Here is a 23,716-nt window from a genome sequence, read left to right as displayed (position 1 = left end):
CGTTAACACTTAGCCATCAAGAAGCAGTTTCAGATGTGCTCATCATGCATTTAGCTTTCATATTTGATAAGTATTTATTGATCTATCTTAAGCCAAGAACTGTGCTGGGCACTGGGGATACAGAAGCAGTTCTCTGTCAAGGGGTTTGCTGTGTGGTGAGGGAGGCAGACTAGGAAATGGGCAACTTTAAGGCACTGCTAAGGCAGTCATCAGCTTAGAGGGGTGTGGTAGCTCATGGCAGGAACAACTTATGAGTTATTTAGAGAAGATATTTTGGTGGAAGTGATGTCCAGAATGAAACCAGAGTGACTCAAAGAATGTGATGTATTTTAGAAAGGAAAATACAGTATCTTTCAGAAAGATTAAAGATCATAAATGGTGGTAATACAGTGAAGAAGACATAGTTCAAAGTCAACTAGTGGATGGTGGTATCAGTTCTAGTTCTATAAATAACCAACTGTGTGATTTGAAGCAAATTGGTTAATATTTCTACCATTAACCTAAAAGGTAGGCACAGAAATGCATGCCTCATAAGGTTATTGAAAGGAGCAAATAGGATGTTACATTTGAAAACTGTCATGAAATGCAAAGTACTATAAAGTTGACATATTATTAAGTGAAATAATGTAGGTGACTACCACTTAGCATAGTGCCTGCCGTGTGGTAAACCCTCAGTATGTGGCAGGTGCCTTCTGCTGTACACCACGTCACTTAACTGTTTTGGAATTTCTTCTTCCTTCAGAGATGAGTTTCTGAAGAGCTAAAGCCACGTGACACATGCCACTAATCTATCCCTGTGTGATCTCCCATCTCTTTCTTTCCACTCCCATTTTCCAGAGCTGATGATCCCCACATTCAAGCTTTTTATGGCTGGTGGTTGGTGTTTCCGTGTTTTCTTTCTCGCCTGTTACCTCCTTTGTGGTGGGAGAAATAGGGGCTGGGAAATGAGGTGGTGAGAACTTGAGGTGGTGAGTGCCTGCTGAAAAAGAGGCCTGAGCTTCTGCTCTAGAATGATTCAAAATCTGAAACTGTGGAAGAATTTTTGTCCTCATAACGGATTTGTATGTCATTTTTCCAAAAGTGTAATTTGGAGTTATCTTGATTCTTTCCTCAGTTTTTGTTGAGCTGTAATTGACACATAATATTGTATAAGTTTAAAGTATACAGCATTAAGATTTGATATATATAGGTACTGTGAAATGATTACCACAATAAGTTTAGTTAACATCTATTACCACACATAGCTACAAATTTTTCTTTTCCTTGTGATGAGAATTTTTTTTTCAGAGTATCAAACCATTTAATTACAAAACTTAAGCCAGGGGGAGAAAAGATGGCGGTGAAGTAGAGAGACGTGGAGTGCATCCCTCTCCACAGATGCATTGGGAATGCACGGAAGGATGCAGTAATTCCCACAGAGAACCAGCTGAACACCAGCAGATGGCCTCGGACACCAGAAAGGGCTGCGGGGATCCTGACATAGCTGGTAGGGAGGCATCTACGAGGGCTCAAAGAGGGTGAAGCGGCGGAGCTGTGGCAGACGGGAGGGAGTGAGAAACAAACGGAGGGTCCGCAGCGCAGCTCAACGTTCCCGGACTGAGACACCTATCCGCGGCTGAACGGAGGGTCCAGGAGCGGGAGCGTGGGAACCGAAGAGCTGGTTCAGTGCGAGAAACATTGTTGCTGGTAGGGTGACGGACTGAGAGGACAGGAGGGAGGAGGTCCGCGGAGAGGAGTGCCCGTCCCTGAGAGCTGCCCTGCCATGATGGCGGCTGGAGGCTGCAGGCTCCCGGGCGGGGGGGAGGAGCCGCGCACGTAGCCTCTCCCTCTCTTTCCGTGCCTCTGCAACAGGCAGTGGAGAGACGCCCTGCGGGCCACCTAAGGCGCTCAGGGATAACAAGCACCCTCAGGCACTCGGGTGGGGCTAGAGTAAAACCCCTTGCAACGCCAGCAGCAGGGAGGCTGCCGAGAGAAAAAAAAAAAAAAAAAAAAACAACAGCATCAAAAAGAAAAAAACCCCAAGAGAGGCCCAACTCTAAGACTTTCTGTTTACGCCTGAGCCACCAGCGCCCTCTGCAACAGGCACCTCCAAGCCTGACTGAAACAACAGTGCGCCACTGCTCACTCACTCCCAGGAGAAGGAGCCACTATTGTACCCTCTCCCTCTCCACACACCGATGCTTACAGACGAACAATAAAGGAACCTCTGCTGGTCACAGAATAACGCAAAAAAAAAAACCCAAGGCAAGGAGAAGGACACTTACAGCTGAAACGCTAAGGAAACAGAAATAGTAGTATCAATACCTATTGAACTGGTCCATTCTGGGATCAGTTCTGGATTTTTTTTTTCTTTCTCTCTCTCTCTTTTTTTTTTTTTTGATTTATTAAATACGATCTTAGCCCTAAGGGATCTACAAGTTTTATAACATAATTTTTTAATGATATTTTTTATTCTTTTTTTTTTTTTGCCTTTTTATATATTTCTATATCTAGCTAAGTTTTTGGTAGTACAGACAAAATATCTCTCATACTTTCCTTTTATCCCTATCTTTTATACATTTCTATTCCTTTCTTTTTATTTGCATATTTCCAACCACATTATGTACTTCTGTTCCCCTTTCTTCCAGCCTTTTTAAGTTTATTTTATCTTAACATACTTATAAGTAACACTATTGGTCTGCTCAGACTCCTTGCTCTATTCTCCAGATGATGCAATGCATTGGTATTTAATATTAGGCTTTTGTCTTTATCTTAGTTCTTAGTACAGTTGTCTAATTACATTCTGAGAATCTCCATTCTCTCTGGTGGTACTCCAGCTCTTTTCTATATTTGATCCTAACTTACAAAATCTCCCTGGATTGATGTTTGTATGTGTAGGGTGTTATTTGTTGTTTGTTTGCTTTTGCTTTTGTCTCTGATTTGTTCTGTTTCAGTTGTCAGTTTCTGCTGGGTTTCTCTTTGAATATCTGATAGCACACTGGGGTTCTGTCAGGTCTTTCTAGAGCCTTATGTCCTAACGGATTCAGTAATTGTGTGTCTGATACATGTATGTGATTCCTAGACTTAATATTCGTTTAATCCAATACTTGGACATTAGTCTGAGGCTTGGACAGTCTTCTATAAACACCTCTATTGCCAGGACAAGCAACCCCAAAAGTTTGGACAACCATGAGGAAACAAAGAAACACCATGCAGGCAAAGGAGCAGGAAAAAAACCCACAAGACCAAATAAATGAAGAGGAAATAGGAAAAATGCCTGAAAAAGAATTTAGAGTAATGATAGTAAAAATGATACAAAATCTCGATAACAAAATAGAGAAAGTACAAGAAACAGTTCATAAGAACTCAGAAAAACAAACAGCAATGGATAACAAAATAACTGAAATTAAAAATACTCTAGATGCTATAACCAGCAGAATGACTGAGGCAGAAGAACGAATAAGTGAGTTGGAAGATAGAATGGGGGAAATAACTGCCACAGAGCAGGAAAAAGAAAAAAGAATAAAAAGATTAGAAGACAGTCTCAGAGACCTCAGTGATAACCTTAAACGTACCAACATTCGAATTATAGGCATCCCAGAAGAAGAAGAAAACAAGAAAGGGTCTGAGAAAATATTTGAAGAGGTTCTAATGGAAAACTTCCCCAACATGGGAAAGGAAATAATTCACCAAGTCCAAGAAGCACAGAGAGTCCCATACAGAATAAACCCAAGGAGAAATACACCAAGACACATATTAATCAAACTAACGACAATTAAACACAAAGAAAAAAATATTAAAAGCAGCAAGAGAAAAGCAACAAACAACATATAAGGGGAAACCCATCAGGATAACAGCTGACCTTTCTACAGAAACTCTGCAGGCCAGAAGGGAATGGCAGGATATACTGAAAGTCCTGAAAGAGAGAAACCTACAGCCAAGAATACTCTACCCAGCAAGAATCTCATTCAGATTTGAGGGAGAAATCAAAAGCTTTCCAGACAAGCAAAAGTTAAGAGAATTCAGCACCACCAAACCAGCCTTACAACAAGTGCTAAAGGAACTTCTCTAAGGAGGAAACACAAGAAAAGGAAAACACCTACAAATACAAACCCAAAACAATTCAGAAAATGGTCATTGGAACACACATGTCAATAATCACCTTAAATGTAAATGGATTAAATGCTCCAACCAAAAGACACAGACTGGCTGAATGGATACAAAAACAAGACCCTTCTATATGCTGCCTACAAGAAACCCACTTCAGACCAAGGGATACATATAGACTGAAAGTAAAGGGATGGAAAAAGATATTCCATGCAAATGGAAGTCAAAAGAAAGCTGGAGTAGCAATACTCATATCAGACAAATTAGACTTGAAAGTAAAGACTATTAAAAGAGACAAGGAAGGACACTACATAATGATCAAGGGATCCATTCAAGAAGAACATATCACAATGGTAAATATCTATGCCCCCAATATAGGAGCACCTCAATACATAAGGCAAATGCTAACAGCTATAAAAGGGGACATCGACAGTAACACAATAATAGTGGGATACTTGAACACCCCACTTACATCAATGGACAGATCATCCAAACAGAAAATAAATAAAGACACGCAAGCTTTAAATGACACATTAGACCATCTCGACTTCATTGATATTTATAGGACATTCCATCCAAAAACGACAGACTACACTTTCTTCTCAAGTGCACATGGAACATTTTCCAGGATAGATCACATCTTGGGTCACAAATCAAACCTCAGCAAATTCAAGAAAATTGAAATCATATCAAGCATCTTCTCAGACCACAACGCCATGAGACTAGATATCAATTACAGGAAAAAAACTGCAAAAAAGACAAACACATGGAGGCTAAACAATTCACTCTTAAACAACCAAGGAATCACTACAGAAATCAAAGAGGAAATCAAAAAATATCTAGAAACAAATGACAATGAAAACACAACAACCCAAAACCTATGGGATGCAGCAAAAGCAGTTCCAAGAGGGAAGTTTATAGCAATACAGTCCTACCTTAAGAAACAAGAAAATGATCGAATAAACAACCTAACCTTACACCTCAAACAACTAGAGAAAGAAGAACAAAGAAACCCCAAAGTGAGCAGAAGGAAAGAAATCATAAAGATCAGAGCAGAAATAAATGAAAAAGAGAGGAAAGAAACCATAAGAAAAATAAATAAAACTAAAAGCTGGTTCTTTGAGAAGATTAACAAAATTGATAAACCATTAGCCAGACTCATCAAGAAAAAAAGGGAGAAGATGCAAATCAACAGAATTAGAAATGAAAAAAGAGAGGTAACAACAGACACCTCAGAAATACAAAACATCATGAGAGACTACTACAAGCAACTATATGCCAAGAAATTGGATAACCTGGAAGAAATGGATACATTCTTAGAAAAATACAATCTTCCAAGACTGAACCAGGAAGAAATAGAAACCATGAACAGACCAATCACAAGTACGGAAATTGAGGCAGTGATTAAAAATCTCCCAACACACAAAAGCCCAGGACCAGATGGGTTCACGGGCGAATTCTATCAAACATTTCGAGAAGAGTTAACACCTATCCTTCTCAAACTCTTCCAAAATATTGCAGAAGGCGGAGCACTCCCAAACTCATTCTATGGGGCCACCATCACCCTGATACCAAAACCAGGGAAAGATGTCACAAAAAAAGAAAACGACAGACCAATATCACTGATGAATATAGATGCAAAAATCCTCAACAAAATACTAGCTAACAGACTGCAACAGCACATTAAAAAAATCATACACCATGATCAAGTGGGGTTTATCCCTGGGATGCAAGGATTCTTCAATATACGCAAATCAATCAACGTGATACATCACATCAACAAATTGAAGGATAAAAACCATATGATCATCTCAATAGATGCAGAAAAAGCTTTTGACAAAGTTCAACATCCATTTATGATAAAAGCTCTCCAGAAAATGGGCATAGAAGGAAATTACCTCAACATAATAAAAGCCATATATGAAAAACCAAAAGCCAACATTGTTCTCAATGGGGAAAAACTGAAAGAATTCCCTCTAAGAACAGGAACAAGACAAGGGTGTCCACTCTCACCACTATTATTCAACATAGTTTTGGAAGTTTTAGCCACAGCCATCAGAGAAGAAAAAGAAATCAAAGGAATCCACATTGGAAAAGAAGAAGTAAAATTGTCACTCTTTGCAGATGACATGATATTATATATAGAAAACCCTAAAGACTCTACCAGAAAACTGCTAGCACTAATTGATGAGTTTAGTAAAGTAGCAGGATACAAAATTAATGCCCAGAAATCTCTTGCATTCCTATACACTAACAACGGAAGAGCAGAAAGAGAAATTAAGGAAACTCTCCCATTCACCATTGCAACAAAAAGAATCAAATACCTAGGAATAAACCTGCCTAAGGAGGCAAAAGATCTGTATGCAGAAAACTTTAAGACATTGATGAAAGAAATCAAAGACGACACAAACAGATGGAAGGATATACCATGTTCCTGGATTGGAAGAATCAACATCGTGAAAATGACTGTACTACCCAAAGCTATTTACAGATTCAATGCAATCCCGATCAAATTACCAATGGTATTTTTCACAGAACTAGAGCAAGAAATCTTACGATTTGTATGGAAACGCAAAAGACCCCGAATAGCCAAAGCAATCTTGAGAAGGAAAAATGGAGTTGGTGGAATCAGGCTTCCTGACTTCAAACTATACTACAAGGCCATAGTGATCAAGACAGTATGGTACTGGCATAAAAATAGAAAGGAAGATCAATGGAATAGAATAGAGAACTCAGAAGTAAGCCCAAACTCATATGGGCACCTTATCTTTGACAAAGGAGGCACGAATATACAATGGAAAAAAGACAGCCTCTTCAATAAGTGGTGCTGGGAAAATTGGACCGCAACATGTAAAAGAATGAAATTAGAACACTTCCTAACACCATACACAAAAATAAACTCCAAATGGATTAAAGACCTACATGTAAGGCCAGACACTATAAAACTCCTAGAGGAAAACATAGGCAGAACACTCTGTGACATACATCAAAGCAAGATCCTTTTTGGCCCACCTCCTAGAATCAGGGAAATAAAATCAAGAATAAACGAATGGGACCTCATGAAACTTAAAAGCTTTTGCACAGCAAAAGAAACCATAAACAAGAGTAAAAGGCAACCCTCAGAATAGGAAAAAATAATTGCCTATGAAACAACGGACAAAGGATTAACCTCCAAAATATACAAGCAGCTCATGAAGCTTAATACCAAAAAAGCAAATAACCCAGTCCACAAATGGGCAGAAGACCTAAATAGACATTTCTCCAAAGAAGACATACAGATGGCCAACAAACACATGAAAAGATGCTCAACATCACTCATCATCAGAGAAATGCAAGTCAAAGCCACAATGAGGTATCACCTCACACCCATCAGAATGGCCATCATCACAAAGTCTGGAAACAACAAATGTTGGAGAGGGTGTGGAGAAAAGGGAACTCTCCTGCACTGTTGGTGGGACTGTAAGTTGGTACAGCCACTATGGAAAACAATTTGGAGGTTCCTTAAAAAACTACAAATAGAACTACCATATGATCCAGTCATCCCACTCCTGGGCATATACCCAAAGAAAACCATAATCCCAAAAGAAACTTGTACCATCATGTTTATTGCAGCACTCTTTACAATAGCCAGGACATGGAAGCAACCTAAATGCCCATCCACAAATGAATGGATACAGAAGATGTGGCATATATATACAATGGAATATTACTCAGCTATAAAAAGGGATGAGATGGAGCTATATGTAATGAGGTGGATAGAACTACAATCTGTCATACATAGTGAAGTAAGTCAGAAAGAGAAGGACAAATATTGTATGCTAACTCACATATACGGAATCTAAAAGTGGTACTGATGAACTCAGTGACAAGAACAAGGAAGCAGATACAGAGAATGGACTGGAGAACTCGAGGTATGGGAGGGGGCGGGGGGTGAAGGGGAAACTGAGACGAAGCGAGAGAGTAGCACAGACATATATATACTACCAACTGTAAAATAGTGAGTGGGAAGTTGTTGTATAACAAAGGGAGTCCAACTCGAGGATGGAAGATGCCTTAGAGGACTGGGGCAGGGAGGGTGGGGGGGACTTGAGGTGGGGGCGTCAAGGAAGGGAGGGGATATGGGGATATGTGTATAAAAACAGATGATTGAAGCTGGTGTACCCCCCAAAAAATAAAAAATAAAAAAAAAAACAAACAAAAAAAACTTAAGCCACTTACTAGTTATTCACCTTCTAAAAAACACAAGCATGAGAATAAAATAAACACACCCAACACTCATGAGCCCTTGCAGGCTAGGAAGCAGCCCTGGACAGAGAGCCTGCCAACGTTTTTCCTTACAGCTATGTCTACATTTCCTCATGCATTCTAGGGGTCCCATGTTGACACCTCTTACACAGGAAAGGAAACGGAAGCTACGAGAGTCATGGACAAGAGGATCACAGCAACCTTATAGCTATTTGATGCTGACGGCTGGCACACTCTAATTTGCAGCTCTGAGAAACAGCATCAAACACCTCCTCCTGGCTAACCTGTACTGTCATTCTTTGAAATGGCATCTTTGGGCTTGGTTATGTTCCTTCACTGTAGCTTTTGCTTATCCCCAAGCGCAAACCCTGAAATTCATACACAGCCTCTAAGTTCAAGTACAAAGGTTCGTTTCAGGACAACCCCGAGTTGATGTAGTGTTTCTTAATATCTCTGTAGTGTCTACTGGGTGTCATCCCCTTGGATAGGCTGGCCAGAGGGCAGCATGATGTGGGGGCCCCCATTGTCAACTTTCCTACTGGCCCACTTGCTCCCTATTTCATCTGGACACCGCCCCACAGTCAACGTTGAATCTTGACGTCAGTGATGACCTTGGCTTGTCTTCATTCTGAAGTTGTCCTCTTCTGTAACTGAATCCTGTTCTTCACTATTAATTCAGTGGAGCTTCCAGAACGTGTCAGGCATGTTCTTAGGAGGCATCCTGGGATGGAGCTGCAGGGTCCCGGCTTTCTGGCTCTGGAGGGGGCACTGGCTCAGCCTCTTTTTTCTGGGCCGCCAGGAACTCATGAATTGCTCGTTCTGTCTGTGGCCTGAAGATGTGGTTTAGTTTGGGGTCCACCACCTGGGAAATAATTCTGTCCACACCAGCTTCCAGTGTCCCTGACTGAACCACACTCTGCCTCAGACCATTTCGCAACCGGTTTTTGTTCATTGTAGGATTCCATTCCTGCTTGTCCAGATGTGTTGACACAAAATTATCCACTTCTGCCTCAGGTTTTGGTAAGCTGGCTTGGTGTCCATGTCGGCCAGGCAGTCCCGGCGGAAGCTGTCAAACAGGCCCTGGCTCTTGAGCTGCTCCACGATGAACGCGATGAGCTGCGGGTCGCCGGGAGGCAGCGAGGCCGGGTTGATGGGGCCACCGTTCCTGCCAGCCCCCGTCGCACCCGTCCTCCGCCCGCAGCCGAGGCCGGGCCCACGCCACACCCGCCGTCCGCCATGGCTGTGCCCCGGGCCAGCGAAGGAGGCCGAACACAGCTTCCTTTCAGGCACAGAGGGCCTGGGTCGTGTAGAGGTGGCGGAGGGGCCGGAGAAGGAGGAGGAAGGGGCGAGAATTTTTAAGACCTACTCTCTCAGCAACTTTCAAATATATAATACAGGATTGTTACCTAGAGTCATCGTGTCGCTTGTCACATCCTCAGAACTTAATTTATGGTATAAGTGGAAATTGTACCTTTTGACCACCTTCCCCCAATTCCTCCAGCCGCCTGCCTCTGGCAACCATCAGCCTGTTCTCTGTTTCTATGAGGTTTTTTTCTTTTTCCCTAAGATGCCACATATGAGTGGGATCATATAGTATTTGCCTTTCTTTCTCTGACTTATTTTTCTCAGGGCCTTATAATAAGCATTTGATTCTTAATTTCATATAGCTCATCGTTCTTTGTTTAAAGACTTTTTTTCAAAAACGTTTGGAGGGTTATACCCTAGTATGGGTAGGAATGATTTTTTTATGGTAACTCCATTTTCTTTAATGAAAAAACGCAACTGTTTTAGTTCCGTGTTGCTAAGGGTTTGATAGTGCAATGACTGAATTAATATGGACAGTGAGAAGGGTCTTGAAGCAACTGAGCAGTTGGCTTATAGAAAATCCAGAGAAGGAGGAAGTAAAGACCCAAGTGACCCTGCCACTAGGAATCTGTTTACTACTCTTTGTTTTTCGCTGAGCTCCAACTGCAGAGGACACAGAAAGGCAGGGCAGATGTGTCTAGCTGATCAAAACATGCCAGGAAGTCCCAGCATAGTGCGTGGTACATAGTAAGTACTAGACTGTTGCACGAGGATTTATTAAGCACTCATTCTACCCAGCACTGTACCAGGCACAGAGCTTAACAGTGAGAGAAACAGTTCCTGATCCCAACATGCTTGTGATTCAGTGATAGAAACAGACTCACAATTAAGCAACGAAAGCCCAGTAGGAAAAGTGCTATCCTAATATAATTTTGCCCAAAGAGCTTTTGGGGCAAATAAGAAAGAGCCATGAATGGCCTAGGTGGGAGTGAGGTAAACAGTGCTGCTCTAGAGCACGTAAGGCAGCGTTTATCACTGGATAACAGTCAGCACAGGATACATAGGTAAGGGAATTGAAACTGTTTTTGATGGCTTGTGAGACAGCATTAAAAACGTTATAAAAGATGCTAATGGGGACAGAGCCAGGACCTGAACTCAGGACTTGTAATTCCAGGGCCTCTACCCTTCCAACCATATAATGCAGAAACTTATTATCTAAAAAAAGAAGCACATATATTAAAAAAAAATTGCACATGTAGTTGAGTCATTGTAGACAACAGATCTGGAGATGGAGACGTTTTTCCTTCAAGGTTTGCAACTCATCTTTTCTGGCAGGTCTTCTTGGATCCAACTGTGATGGGCAGCTTCTGATTGCTCACGTGGCCTGTGGTGTGTCTGTTGCTGTACCTAAATATCCTCGTATTTAGGTTGAGGAAGGACACTGGAGAAACCGTCATCTTTGATCCCTGGACTGCTGAAAGGATGGCTTTGTGGAGAAGTTGAAAGGGAGTAATGGGCGGGGAGAGCAGCCTGTGCAGCTGGACAAGGTTTGACCACCACCCAGCTTCCCATCGTTACCCACTTTCCTGCTCAGGACGACCCTCCCTGTCCCACAGCCTGTCTTCTGCACACAAAAGGACAGACTAAGGATGTGAGAGCAATTGCTAGTCCAGAAGGAATTGAGGAGGATGGGTAACAAGTAATAATTGGCCCTATAGGTAGTCTTGGTGGTAGTGAGAGGGGGTCCTTTCATACTGTCAGGGAGAGACATTCTCATACTGGAGGAAGGCATGCCCCCACTGCTCAGGGGGTGCCGTCCTTAGGTGTGTGGGGATGGCTCCCGGGTGGGCTGACCCTGAGAGCACCGTCAGGGCAGACCTATGGCAAGTCCAGGACTCTCAGACCCAGCTCTTGACCGCTCAAAATGTTCTGTAGCAAGCCTTGCTTCTTTTGTTGCAGAAATTTCAAAAACATGGAACAGAAACTGGAAAGAGATGACCAGATCTTGAAAGAAGTATGGTCTTCACATCTGGTATCTCAGAAGTCTGTAAAGCTAGATCTTAGTCTAGATGAGCTCCTTGGATGTTACCTATCCCTTCTCAGTAGAGGGAAACGGAAATCACTCCCTTCAGTAAGAAGGCAAAGAACATTAAGGGATGAGCAGAGAAGCATTTTAACACAAAAATACTTTAGTAGAAAGATGCAAAAGGACAAAAGCATCTTTAACTCTTCCTAGCAACTCCCAAGGCAACAGTATAGCAAGTATGTACCAGTATCATGAAACCAGAAAAACTCCCAGGGAAGCCCTGGGGAAAAGGATGGTTTCCTTAAAGGAGGCCTAGTAGAAGTAGAGATTATTTTCTTTTTAGCCTTTTTTTGTGAATTGAGTGATTGAACAAATCTGTGAACTACTTCTGACTGCTGGTGCTATTGGTTTTGCTCTATTTTTTCTTTTTGGTATTATCCAGGAAGTGCCATGGTGTGCGCCAATGAAGAAAGCCTTTATGGTTTTCACTCCAAACAGGGTACAGCTCTTTTTGAACAACTCATTATTCTTCACAATGACTAGAGAGAAGCTGATTCCATGGAGAGAACCAGCAGCTAGAGAGAACTGGATTAGCACAGTCAGATTAGAGAGACGAGAGTCGTTCACAATTTAGAGCCTTGGTCAGCACTCTGAAGACCATATTGGATGGGAGTAAATCCTCTAGGATAAATGAAATAATAAAGCCTGAAATTTCAAGGACTAAACCAGTGGTTTCCAACTTTCTTAATTAAAAAAAAGACATGCATCTCACCTTTCTCAAAGGTTCTGATATAATTTTCTTCCTTACTATTGACTATTTACTTGCTGGGAAGATTTTATCCAGTTTTATTTTCTGTAGGTTGTATTATGAAAGTAATAGAGACTTAAAAAGTTTTTTCAACCATACAAGAACCACATTTAATATGCCCCACCCTGGAAGTTTGGACATGCTTTTTAAAAAGATCATGCCCATCTTCCCTAACCTCTTAAATATCCAGTTGAAAATGCCTGGACAAAAGTTTGAAATATATGGAGACAAAGTTGATGAATTTTGTAATAAGGGTACTGAAGTAAAATGTGCACATCTCACGGCAGGATAGACTGCACAGGACAGACTTGTGAAGTTGGATGCAATGAGAACACATACTGCTCTTTATAAACAGGGTCAATGGATAAATATTTCTGCCCACAGCTCTGTGTAGGGCATCCTTGACCTCCTTGTTCCTCAGACTGTAAACAGCAGGGTTCAGCAGGGGAGTGATGATGGTGTAGGTCACTGAGAGAAGGAGGTCTTGTTCTACAGAATTTTCAGACTTGGGCTTGAGGTAGGCAATGGAGGGACAGCCATAGCGGACAATGACCATGGTGAGGTGGGAGGCATATGTGACAAAGGCCTTCTTCCGGCCCTCGACTGAGGCGATCTTGAGGATGGTGGAGATGATAAGGACATAGGATATGAAGACCAGGCCCATGGTAACCGGGATCACAGCTAAACTGACAACAAAATTGATGATCTCATTGATAGTGGTATCAACACAGGAGAGTTTCATGACGGGGAGGATGTCACAGAAGAAATGACCAACCACTCTGTGACAAAAGGGTAAGGTAAATATGGATGTTACCTGGACAGCTGCCATGGCCAGGCCAATGCCGAGGACTCCACATGTCAGCTGGACACACACCCTCTTGCTCATGATGAGTGTGTATCTCAGGGGGTTGCAGATGGCCACAGAGTGGTTGTACCCCATCGCTGTGAGCAAGAAGCAGTTGTTGATGGCTAAGGTAAGAAAGAAGAACATTTGAGTGGCACAGCCTGCTAGGGAGATTGGCTGGCTCTGGGCTATGAGGCCAGAGAGCATCCGTGGGATGGTGACCAGTGTGTACATGGTCTCTGAACTGGCCAGCATGCTCAGGAAGAAGTACATGGGCATGTGGAATTGAGGATCAGTGTGGATGATGGTCACGATGATGGCATTGCCAGCCAGGGTTAATGTATACAGGATGAGGAAAACCACAAAGAGGGTGACCTGGTGTTCGTGGAATCTGGAGAATCTTAGGAAAATGAACTCTGTCACTTCTGTGAGGTTTTTACTCTGCATTCTTCAGTTTCACTGTCTGAAAGCAATGCAGGGAGTCAACATGGAGAAATTCGCATCGTGTCATGGACTCTAAGACAGGGATAGGGGACACACACACATGTGAGTACTTCCTCGCTGTATAATCAGGATGGTGCTGCGTAGCTCTATGGCTACTTTAGCCCCCTTCCTTTTTTCAGTTTTTGCTGTCTTCTTAATCTTTTCTTAAGCTTGTAAGGAATAACCAATATGTGAGACTACTGCACACATCCTTTCAAGTTCTTATCCTGAATATGTTGTTGTCTTTGTAGAGCATGGATGGAAGGTTTTTTTTTTTTTTTCTGAGAGTATATATATTTTTTATTATTATTAATTTTTTGGGGGGTACACCAGGTTCAATCAACTGTTTTTATACACATATCCCCATATTCCCTCCCTTCCTTGACGCCCCCCCCCCCTCGAGTCCCCCCCACCCTCCCTGCCCCAGTCCTCTAAGGCATCTTCCATCCTCGAGTTGGACTCCCTTTGTTATACAACAACTTCCCACTCACTATTTTACAGTTGGTAGTATATATATGTCTGTGCTACTCTCTCGCTTCTTCTCAGTTTCCCCTTCACCCCCCGCCCCCTCCCATACCTCGAGTTCTCCAGTCCATTCTCTGTATCTGCTTCCTTGTTCTTGTCACTGAGTTCATCAGTACCACTTTTAGATTCCGTATATGTGAGTTAGCATACAATATTTGTCCTTCTCTTTCTGACTTACTTCACTATGTATGACAGATTGTAGTTCTATCCACCTCATTACATATAGCTCCATCTCATCCCTTTTTATAGCTGAGTAATATTCCATTGTATATATATGCCACATCTTCTGTATCCATTCATTTGTGGATGGGCATTTAGGTTGCTTCCATGTCCTGGCTATTGTAAAGAGTGCTGCAATAAACATGATGGTACAAGTTTCTTTTGGGATTATGGTTTTCTTTGGGTATATGCCCAGGAGTGGGATGACTGGATCATATGGTAGTTCTATTTGTAGTTTTTTAAGGAACCTCCAAATTGTTTTCCATAGTGGCTGTACCAACTTACAGTCCCACCAACAGTGCAGGAGAGTTCCCTTTTCTCCACACCCTCTCCAACATTTGTTGTTTCCAGACTTTGTGATGATGGCCATTCTGATGGGTGTGAGGTGATACCTCATTGTGGCTTTGACTTGCATTTCTCTGATGATGAGTGATGTTGAGCATCTTTTCATGTGTTTGTTGGCCATCTGTATGTCTTCTTTGGAGAAATGTCTATTTAGGTCTTCCGCCCATTTGTGGATTGGGTTATTTGCTTTTTTGGTATGAAGCTTCATGAGCTGCTTGTATATTTTGGAGGTTAATCCTTTGTCCGTTGTTTCATAGGCAATTATCTTTTCCTATTCTGAGGGTTGCCTTTTACTCTTGTTTATGGTTTCTTTTGCTGTGCAAAAGCTTTTAAGTTTCATGAGGTCCCATTCATTTATTCTTGATTTTATTTCCCTGATTCTAGGAGGTGGGTCCAAAAGGATGTTGCTTTGATGTATGTCAAAGAGTGTTCTGCCTATGTTTTCCTCTAGGAGTTTTATAGTGTCTGGCCTTACATGTAGGTCTTTAATCCATTTGGAGTTTATTTTTGTGTATGGTGTTAGGAAGTGTTCTAATTTCATTCTTTTACATGTTGCTGTCCAATTTTCCCAGCACCACTTATTGAAGAGGCTGTCTTTTTTCCATTGTATATTCGTGCCTCCTTTGTCAAAGATAAGGTGCCCATATGTGTTTGGGCTTACTTCTGAGTTCTCTATTCTATTGCATTGATCGTCCTTTCTATTTTTGTGCCAGTACCATACTGTCTTGATCACTATGGCCTTGTAGTATAGTTTGAAGTCAGGAAGCCTGATTCCACCAACTCCATTTTTCCTTCTCAAGATTGCTTTGGCTATTCGGGGTCTTTTGTGTTTCCATACAAATCGTAAGATTTCTTGCTCTAGTTCTGTGAAAAATGCCATTGGTAATTTGATCGGGATTGCATTGAATCTGTAAATTGCTTTGGGTAGTACAGTCATTTTCACGATGTTGATTCTTCCAATCCAGGAACATGGTATGTCCCTCCATCTGTTTGTGTCATCTTTGATTTCTTTCATCAATGTCTTAAAGTTTTCTGCATACAGATCTTTTGCCTCCTTAGGCAGGTTTATTCCTAGGTATTTTCTTCTTTTGGTTGCAATGGTGAATGGGAGAGTTTCCTTAATTTCTCTTTCTGCTCTTCCATTGTTAGTGTATAGGAATGCAAGAGATTTCTGTGCATTAATTTTGTATCCTGCTACTTTACTAAACTCATCAATTAGTGCTAGCAGTTTTCTGGTAGAGTCTTTAGGGTTTTCTATATATAATATCATGTCATCTGCAAAGAGTGACAATTTTACTTCTTCTTTTCCAATTTGGATTCCTTTGATTTCTTTTTCTTCTCTGATGGCTGTGGCTAAAACTTCCAAAACTATGTTGAATAACAGTGGTGAGAGTGGACACCCTTGTCTTGTTCCTGTTCTTAGAGGGAATTCTTCCAGTTTTTCTCCATTGAGAACAATGTTGGCTTTTGGTTTGTCATATATGGCTTTTATGATGTTGAGGTAATTTCCTTCTATGCCCATTTTCTGGAGAGCTTTTATCATAAATGGATGTTGAACTTTGTCAAAAGCTTTTTCTGCATCTATTGAAATGACCATATGGTTTTTATCCTTCAATTTGTTGATATGATGTATCACGTTGATTGATTTGCATATATTGAAGAATCCTTGCATCCCAGGGATAAACCCCACTTGATCATGGTGTATGATTTTTTTAATGTGCTGTTGCAGTCTGTTAGCTAGTATTTTGTTGAGGATTTTTGCATCTATATTCATCAGTGATATTGGTCTGTCGTTTTCTTTTTTTGTGACATCTTTGCCTGGTTTTGGTATCAGGGTGATGGTAGCTTCGTAGAATGAGTTTGGGAGTGCTCCGCCTTCTGCAATATTTTGGAAGAGTTTGAGAAGGATAGGTGTTAACTCTTCTCGAAATGTTTGATAGAATTCGCCTGTGAATCCATCTGGTCCTGGGCTTTTGTGTGTTGGGAGATTTTTAATCACTGCCTCAATTTCTGTACTTGTGATTGGTCTGTTCATGGTTTCTATTTCTTCCTGGTTCAGTCTTGGAAGATTGTATTTTTCTAAGAATGTATCCATTTCTTCCAGGTTATCCAATTTCTTGGCATATAGTTGCTTGTAGTAGTCTCTCATGATGTTTTGTATTTCTGAGGTGTCCATTGTGACTTCTCCTTTTTCATTTCTAATTCTGTTGATTTGCATCTTCTCCCTTTTTTTCTTGATGAGTCTGGCTAATGGTTTATCAATTTTGTTAATCTTCTCAAAGAACCAGCTCTTAGTTTCATTTATTTTTCTTATGGTTTCTTTCCTTTCTTTTTCATTTATTTCTGCTCTGATCTTTATGATTTCTTTCCTTCTGCTCACTTTGGGGTTTCTTTGTTCTTCTTTCTCTAGTTGTTTTAGGTGTAAGGTTAGGTTGTTTATTCGATCATTTTCTTGTTTCTTAAGGTAGGACTGTATTGCTATAAACTTCCCTCTTAGAACTGCTTTTGCTGCATCCCATAGGTTTTGGGTTGCTGTGTTTTCGTTGTCATTTGTTTCTAGATATTTTTTGATTTCCTCTTTGATTTCTTTAGTGATTCCTTGGTTGTTTAAGAGTGAATTGTTTAGCCTCCATGTGTTTGTCTTTTTTGCAGTTTTTTTCCTGTAATTGATATCTAGTCTCATGGCATTGTGGTCTGAGAAGATGCTTGATATGATTTCAATTTTCTTGAATTTGCTGAGGTTTGATTTGTGACCCAAGATGTGATCTATCCTGGAAAATGTTCCATGTGCACTTGAGAAGAAAGTGTAGTCTGTCGTTTTTGGATGGAATGTCCTATAAATATCAATTAAGTCGAGATGGTCTAATGTGTCATTTAAAGCTTGCGTGTCTTTATTTATTTTCTGTTTGGATGATCTGTCCATTGATGTAAGTGGGGTGTTCAAGTCTCCCACTATTATTGTGTTACTGTCGATGTCCCCTTTTATAGCTGTTAGCATTTGCCTTATGTATTGAGGTGCTCTGATGTTGGGGGCATAGATATTTACCATTGTGATATGTTCTTCTTGGATGGATCCCTTGATCATTATGTAGTGCCCTTCCTTGTCTCTTTTAATAGTCTTTACTTTCAAGTCTAATTTGTCTGATATGAGTATTGCTACTCCAGCTTTCTTTTGACTTCCATTTGCATGGAATATCTTTTTCCATCCCTTCACTTTCAGTCTATATGTATCCCTTGGTCTGAAGTGGGTTTCTTGTAGGCAGCATATAGAAGGGTCTTGTTTTTGTATCCATTCAGCCAGTCTGTGTCTTTTGGTTGGAGCATTTAATCCATTTACATTTAAAGTGATTATTGACATGTGTGTTCCAATGACCATTTTCTGAATTGTTTTGGGTTTGTATTTGTAGGTGTTTTCCTTTTTCTTGTGTTTCCTACTTAGAGAAGTTCCTTTAGCACTTGTTGTAAGGCTGGTTTGGTGGTGCTGAATTCTCTTAACTTTTGCTTGTCTGGAAAGCTTTTGATTTCTCCCTCAAATCTGAATGAGATTCTTGCTGGGTAGAGTATTCTTGGCTGTAGGTTTCTCTCTTTCAGGACTTTCAGTATATCCTGCCATTCCCTTCTGGCCTGCAGAGTTTCTGTAGAAAGGTCAGCTGTTATCCTGATGGGTTTTCCCTTATATGTTGTTTGTTGCTTCTCTCTTGCTGCTTTTAATATTTTTTCTTTGTGTTTAATTGTCGTTAGTTTGATTAATATGTGTCTTGGTGTATTTCTCCTTGGGTTTATTCTGTATGGGACTCTCTGTGCTTCTTGGACTTGGTTCATTATTTCCTTTCCCATGTTGGGGAAGTTTTCCACTAGAACCTCTTCAAATATTTTCTCAGACCCTTTCTTGTTTTCTTCTTCTTCTGGGATGCCTATAATTCGAATGTTTGTACGTTTAAGGTTATCACTGAGGTCTCTGAGGCTGTCTTCTAATCTTTTTATTTTTTTTTTCTTTTTCCTGCTCTGTGGCGTTTATTTCTCCCATTCTATCTTCCAACTCACTTATTCGTTCTTCTGCCTCAGTCATTCTGCTGGTTATAGCATCTAGAGTATTTTTAATTTCAGTTATTTTGTTATCCATTGCTGTTTGTTTTTCTGAGTTCTTATGAACTGTTTCTTGTACTTTCTCTATTTTGTTATCGAGATTTTGTATCATTTTTACTATCATTACTCTAAATTCTTTTTCAGGCATTTTTCCTATTTCCTCTTCATTTATTTGGTCTTGTGGGTTTTTTTCCTGCTCCTTTGCCTGCATGGTGTTTCTTTGTTTCCTCATGGTTGTCCAAGCTTTTGGGGTTGCTTGTCCTGGTGATAGAGGTGTTTATAGAAGACTGTCCAAGCCTCAGACTAATGTCCAAGTATTGGATTAAATGAATATTCAGTCAAGGAAACACATACATGTATAAGACACACAATTATTGAATCCGTTAGGACATAAGGCTCTAGAACGACCTGACAGAACCCCAGTGTGCTATCAGATATTCAGAGAGAAACCCAGCAGAAATTGACAACTGAAACAGAACAAATCAGAGACAAAAGCAAAAGCAAACAAACAACAAATAACACCCTACACATACAAACATCAATCCAGGGAGATTTTGTAAGCTAGGATCAAATATAGAAATGAGCTGGAGTAGCACCAGAGAGAATGGAGATTCTCAGAATGTAATTAGACAACTGTACTAAGAACTAAGATAAAGACAAAAGCCTAATATTAATACCAAGGCAGTGCATCATCTGGAGAATAGAGCAAGGAGTCTGAGCAGACCGATAGTGTTGCTTATAAGTATGTTAAGATAAAATACACTTAAAATGGCTGGAAGAAAGGGGAACAGAAGAGCGTAATGTGGTTGGAAATATGCAAAGAAAAAGAAAGGAATAGAAGTGTATAAAAGAAAGGGATGAAAGGAAAGTATGAAAGATATTTTGTCTGTACTACCAAAAACTTAGCTAGATATAGAAATATATAAAAAGGCAAAAAAAAAAAAAAAGAATAAAAAATATCCTTAAAAAATTATCTTCTAAAACTTGTAGATCCCTGAGGGCTAAGATCGTATTTAATAAATCAAAAAAAAAAAAAAAAAAAAAAGAGAGAGAGAAAGAAAAAAAGAAAAAAAAATCCAGAACTGATCCCAGAATGGACCAGTTCAATAGGTATTGATACTACTATTTCTGTTTCCTTAGCGTCTCAGCTGTAAGTGTCCTTCTCCTTGCCTTGGGTTTTTTTTTTTGCGTTATTCTGTGACCAGCAGAGGTTCCTTTATTGTTCGTCTGTAAGCCTCGGTGTGTGGGGAGGGAGAGGGTACAATAGTGGCTCCTTCTCCTGGGAGTGAGTGAGCAGTGGCGCACTGTTGTTTCAGTCAGGCTTGGAGGTGCCTGTTGCAGAGGGCGCTGGTGGCTCAGGCCTATACAGAAAGTCTTAGAGTTGGGCCTCTCTTGGGGTTTTTTATTTTTGATGCTGGTTTTTTTTTTCTCTCAGCAGCCTCCCTGCTGCTGGCATTGCAAGGAGTTTTAATCTAGCCCCGCCCGAGCGCCTGAGGGTGCTTGCTATCCCTGAGCGCCTTAGGTGGCCCGCAGGGCGTCCCTCCACTGCCTGTTGCAGAGGCACGGAAAGAGAGGGAGAGGCTACGTGCGAGGCTCCTTCCCCCCGCCCGGGAGCCTGCAGCCTCCAGCCGCCATCATGGCCGGGCAGCTCTCAGGGACAGGCACTCCTCTCCGCGGACCTCCTCCCTCCTGTCCTCTCGGTCCGTCACCCTACCGGCAACAATGTTTCTCACCCTGAACCAGCTCTCCGGTCCCCACACTCCCGCTCCTGGACCCTCCGTTCAGCCGCGGATCGATGTCTCGGTCCGGGAACGCTGAGCTGCGCTGCGGACCCTCCGTATGTTTCTCACTCCCTCCCGTCTGCCACAGCTCCGCCGCTTCACCTTCTTTGAGCCCTCGTAGATGCCTCCCTACCGGCTATGTCGGGCTCCCCGCAGCCCTTTCTGGTGTCCGAGGCCGTCTGCTGGTGTTCAGCTGGTTCTCTGTGGGAATTACTGCATCCTTCCGTGCATTCCCAATGCATCTGTGGAGAGGGATGCACTCCATGTCTCTCTACTTTGCCGCCATCTTTTTCTCTCTCGAAGGTTTTTTCTTTCAATGACATGTAAGCTACAGGGCCCCAGAACCCACACCATCCCAGGTTTGCTTTTGTTTCTCCTCTAGGGAAAGTATGAGAAGCTGGGACAACAAAATGGAGGTGAAAGAGTTAGACTTACTGAATTAAAAGCTTCTGGGAACAGTGTACAGGGAGCAGAATTAACCTCAGGAGAGCTGGTCTTTAGGGGCATGTTAGCGAGAGTGAAGATGAGGTATTTGGGGCTCAGGCTCCATGGATGGTCTAGGTGAGGCAAACCATTGGCAAAGTTGCTTTGTTGTAAAAATATTAACAGGGATTTGAGGGTTTAGGGGCAAGTAAACTGAGGAGAAAGGAGGAAATTGTTGGAAAAGAGCAGAGGACCAGCAACATGTCAGAAAACTGGACCTTGAATGAAAGACATCACCAATTTCTTTTCGGCAGAGGGAATTAAAAAAAAAGGTGTAATAATTGATTTTAAATTGTTTGCTAAACTATATTGTGATGTAAATCCCCTCAAGAGCCCCGAACCTTCATGTAAAGCTGTCATACGTACAGTCTTGTGTTAGTGGTATTTGGCAAGTGGAGAGAGCTGGGCGATAGCAGTGTAGAATGCTACCACATGCAAGAGGCGAAATCCAGAGGGAGGAAGAAAAACTTCTTGCTACTAATGACTGGAAGAAATACAAGGGCCCCTCTTGTGCTGTCTTCCCCCTTGCAGACACAAACAGCATTTCCTGGAAGTTTGGTGAGGGACGCTGGGATTGCCCCCATATATTAAACGGTGGTTGGAACCATTTTCCACAGAGAACAAGGTAACACTAGCAGGCTGGAGGATTTTGGCAAACCTAGGAAACTTCTACTAGCCATCTAGGAAAACTTCTAGATTCTCAGTGAATCTAGATTCCTAGGAATCTGGGAAACACAATCTAGAAAATGTTGCAGATGTTCTGGAAGGTACTCCATCGTGGAAACTAAGGGGGCAGACATGTAAAGTAGAACTGAGTATGCCACTAATTAAAGGAACTTATATCCTAAGGCTGCCGAGATACCGGTTGGATCGGTAGAGGTGGAGTCCAGAGTGTCAGTGCAACTGTAAGCAGCGTTTCAGGAAGGATGAGGTGGAGCTGTAAAGCTGTGGCTCCTTAAAGTTAAAGGGAATATGCAGCTCATCAGTCACAGTAGCCACATTTCAAGTGCCGAAAAGCAACACGTGACTAGTGGCTGTTCTGTTGGGCAGCACAGGTATCAAATATTTCCTTCCTTGGTGAAAGTTGTGTTGAGCAGTGCTGCTCTGGTGTGTGGAAGATATAGGCAGATGTGTGGAATGCAGTTAATAAGGGCAACAGAAAAGCTATTTAAAGAACAGCAAGGGGGTGTGCTGCCGTGTGGTTAAAAATGTGTCTGTGCGTGTATATGTGAGTGTATGTGTTTATATATGCAAAAAGTCTGAAAGGATACACAGCTGATAATATCTCGGGTTAACCGTTATGTCCACGTGGGGGTGAGATTATAGGAAACTGACTTTTTACATGGCTGTATTTACAGTGAGGATTGTGGCTCTTATTTTAAACTATTTTCATTTTGAGCATAAAAGTATAGCTCATAGATGATTTGGAGAAGTCAAGGAGGATGACAACTGAGAACAGATGTTAGACTGAGTAACAAGGAGGTCACTGGTGATGTACTGGCCAGTTTCAGTAGAGTCTTGGGCTAGAAAGCCTGGTTACAGGGAGGAAACCAAAAAGAAATTTTAACAGGTCATTGATGAGAACAGCAAATCTTATGTGCCTTTCCCCTTTCCCGATGAGCCTACTGCAATGAGTTCCAAAAATTGTTTAAGAAGGTATTGAGCCAGGAAAGCTGTAGACATATTTGGAGTAGGAAAGAAGAAGAAAATACTAAGCTGAATTGAGTCAGGAGGAGGAAAAAAAATCCCTGGTGCTTTAGGGCCTGAAAAGCACTGCTTTCACTCCAGATCAGCTGGATTTGTTGTAAGTATGCCTCAGGTAGATGTAAAATTACTTTCCTTGAATAAATTATCAAGTTATAAACAGGATGGCTGATGACCGGGGAATGTGGCCCAGGTACATAAGCCCAGGAGAAAAAGGGGGGGAAGAAATAAGTTCATTGCCTGTGGTGCACATTTGAATTGGATGGAACAGACAATGAAAGACTATCTTAAGGCAGGATATTCTTAGAACCTGGGGAAAAAATGCAAAAAGAAGGCCAGATCAAGACACGTGGGAGCACATAATTGGAATGTTCAAGGCAAATGTTCAAAGCAGTTTTCTTTCCATGTTAGTATTTATTTTAGAGGCAAGATGTGCCGTAGGTGTGGGGAAGGTAAAGCTCCGGCATTAGGAGGAGCTATCATTTCTCCTGCCTGAGGAACTCAGGTACAGCCCAAGCCTCAGCATTCCCTTTAGCCAAAATAAACAAAGAGCCCTGCAGTAACTGGGATTCACCCTCCATAAAGTGCACTTTGGTGTTTAGCTGTACTTCCTAGAGCAGGTGTCATGCACTCATCACACTTAGAATTTTTTTCCAGGTGTTCCTCCCAACCATGTCTCTCCACGTAAGGAGTTCTAGGGTGTGGTTCACTTCATCTTGTCACATCTCTAGGAATACTTTAGCATTAAGGGCAATTGCGTCCTATCTCACTTTTTA

At 41.5% G+C, this 23,716-nt stretch overlaps 1 protein-coding gene and 1 pseudogene across 1 annotated transcript; both read right to left on the bottom strand.

Annotated features, from left to right (window-relative positions):
* Positions 1-9,040: 9,040 nt before the first annotated feature.
* Positions 9,041-11,093, bottom strand: LOC130839136 (biorientation of chromosomes in cell division protein 1-like; annotated as a pseudogene).
* Positions 11,094-11,210: 117 nt separating this feature from the next.
* LOC130839071 (putative olfactory receptor 10J6) lies at positions 11,211-13,761 on the bottom strand. Its single transcript, XM_057712946.1, has 2 exons — positions 12,810-13,761; positions 11,211-11,260 (listed from the first exon to the last, which is right to left on the bottom strand). Exons 1-2 carry the CDS (start codon positions 13,759-13,761, stop codon positions 11,211-11,213), a joined length of 1,002 nt encoding a protein of 333 aa, XP_057568929.1.
* Positions 13,762-23,716: the final 9,955 nt, after the last annotated feature.

This window comes from Hippopotamus amphibius, chromosome 1 (genome assembly GCF_030028045.1).
Source record: "Hippopotamus amphibius kiboko isolate mHipAmp2 chromosome 1, mHipAmp2.hap2, whole genome shotgun sequence".
Classification (NCBI taxonomy): Eukaryota; Metazoa; Chordata; class Mammalia; order Artiodactyla; family Hippopotamidae; genus Hippopotamus; species Hippopotamus amphibius.
The sequence above is the reverse complement of the archived record's forward strand: the minus strand, read 5'-3'. Positions and strand labels throughout refer to the sequence as shown.

Coding starts and splice junctions, on each gene's coding strand:
- LOC130839071 (XM_057712946.1), bottom strand. CDS start 13,761: ATGCAGAGTAAAAACCTCACAGAAGTGACAGAGTTCATTTTCCTAAGA. Junction 11,261..12,809: donor GACCCTGTTTATAAAGAGCA/GTATGTGTTCTC, acceptor TTTTGTGTGCAG/AAGACAGGCTGTGGGACAGG.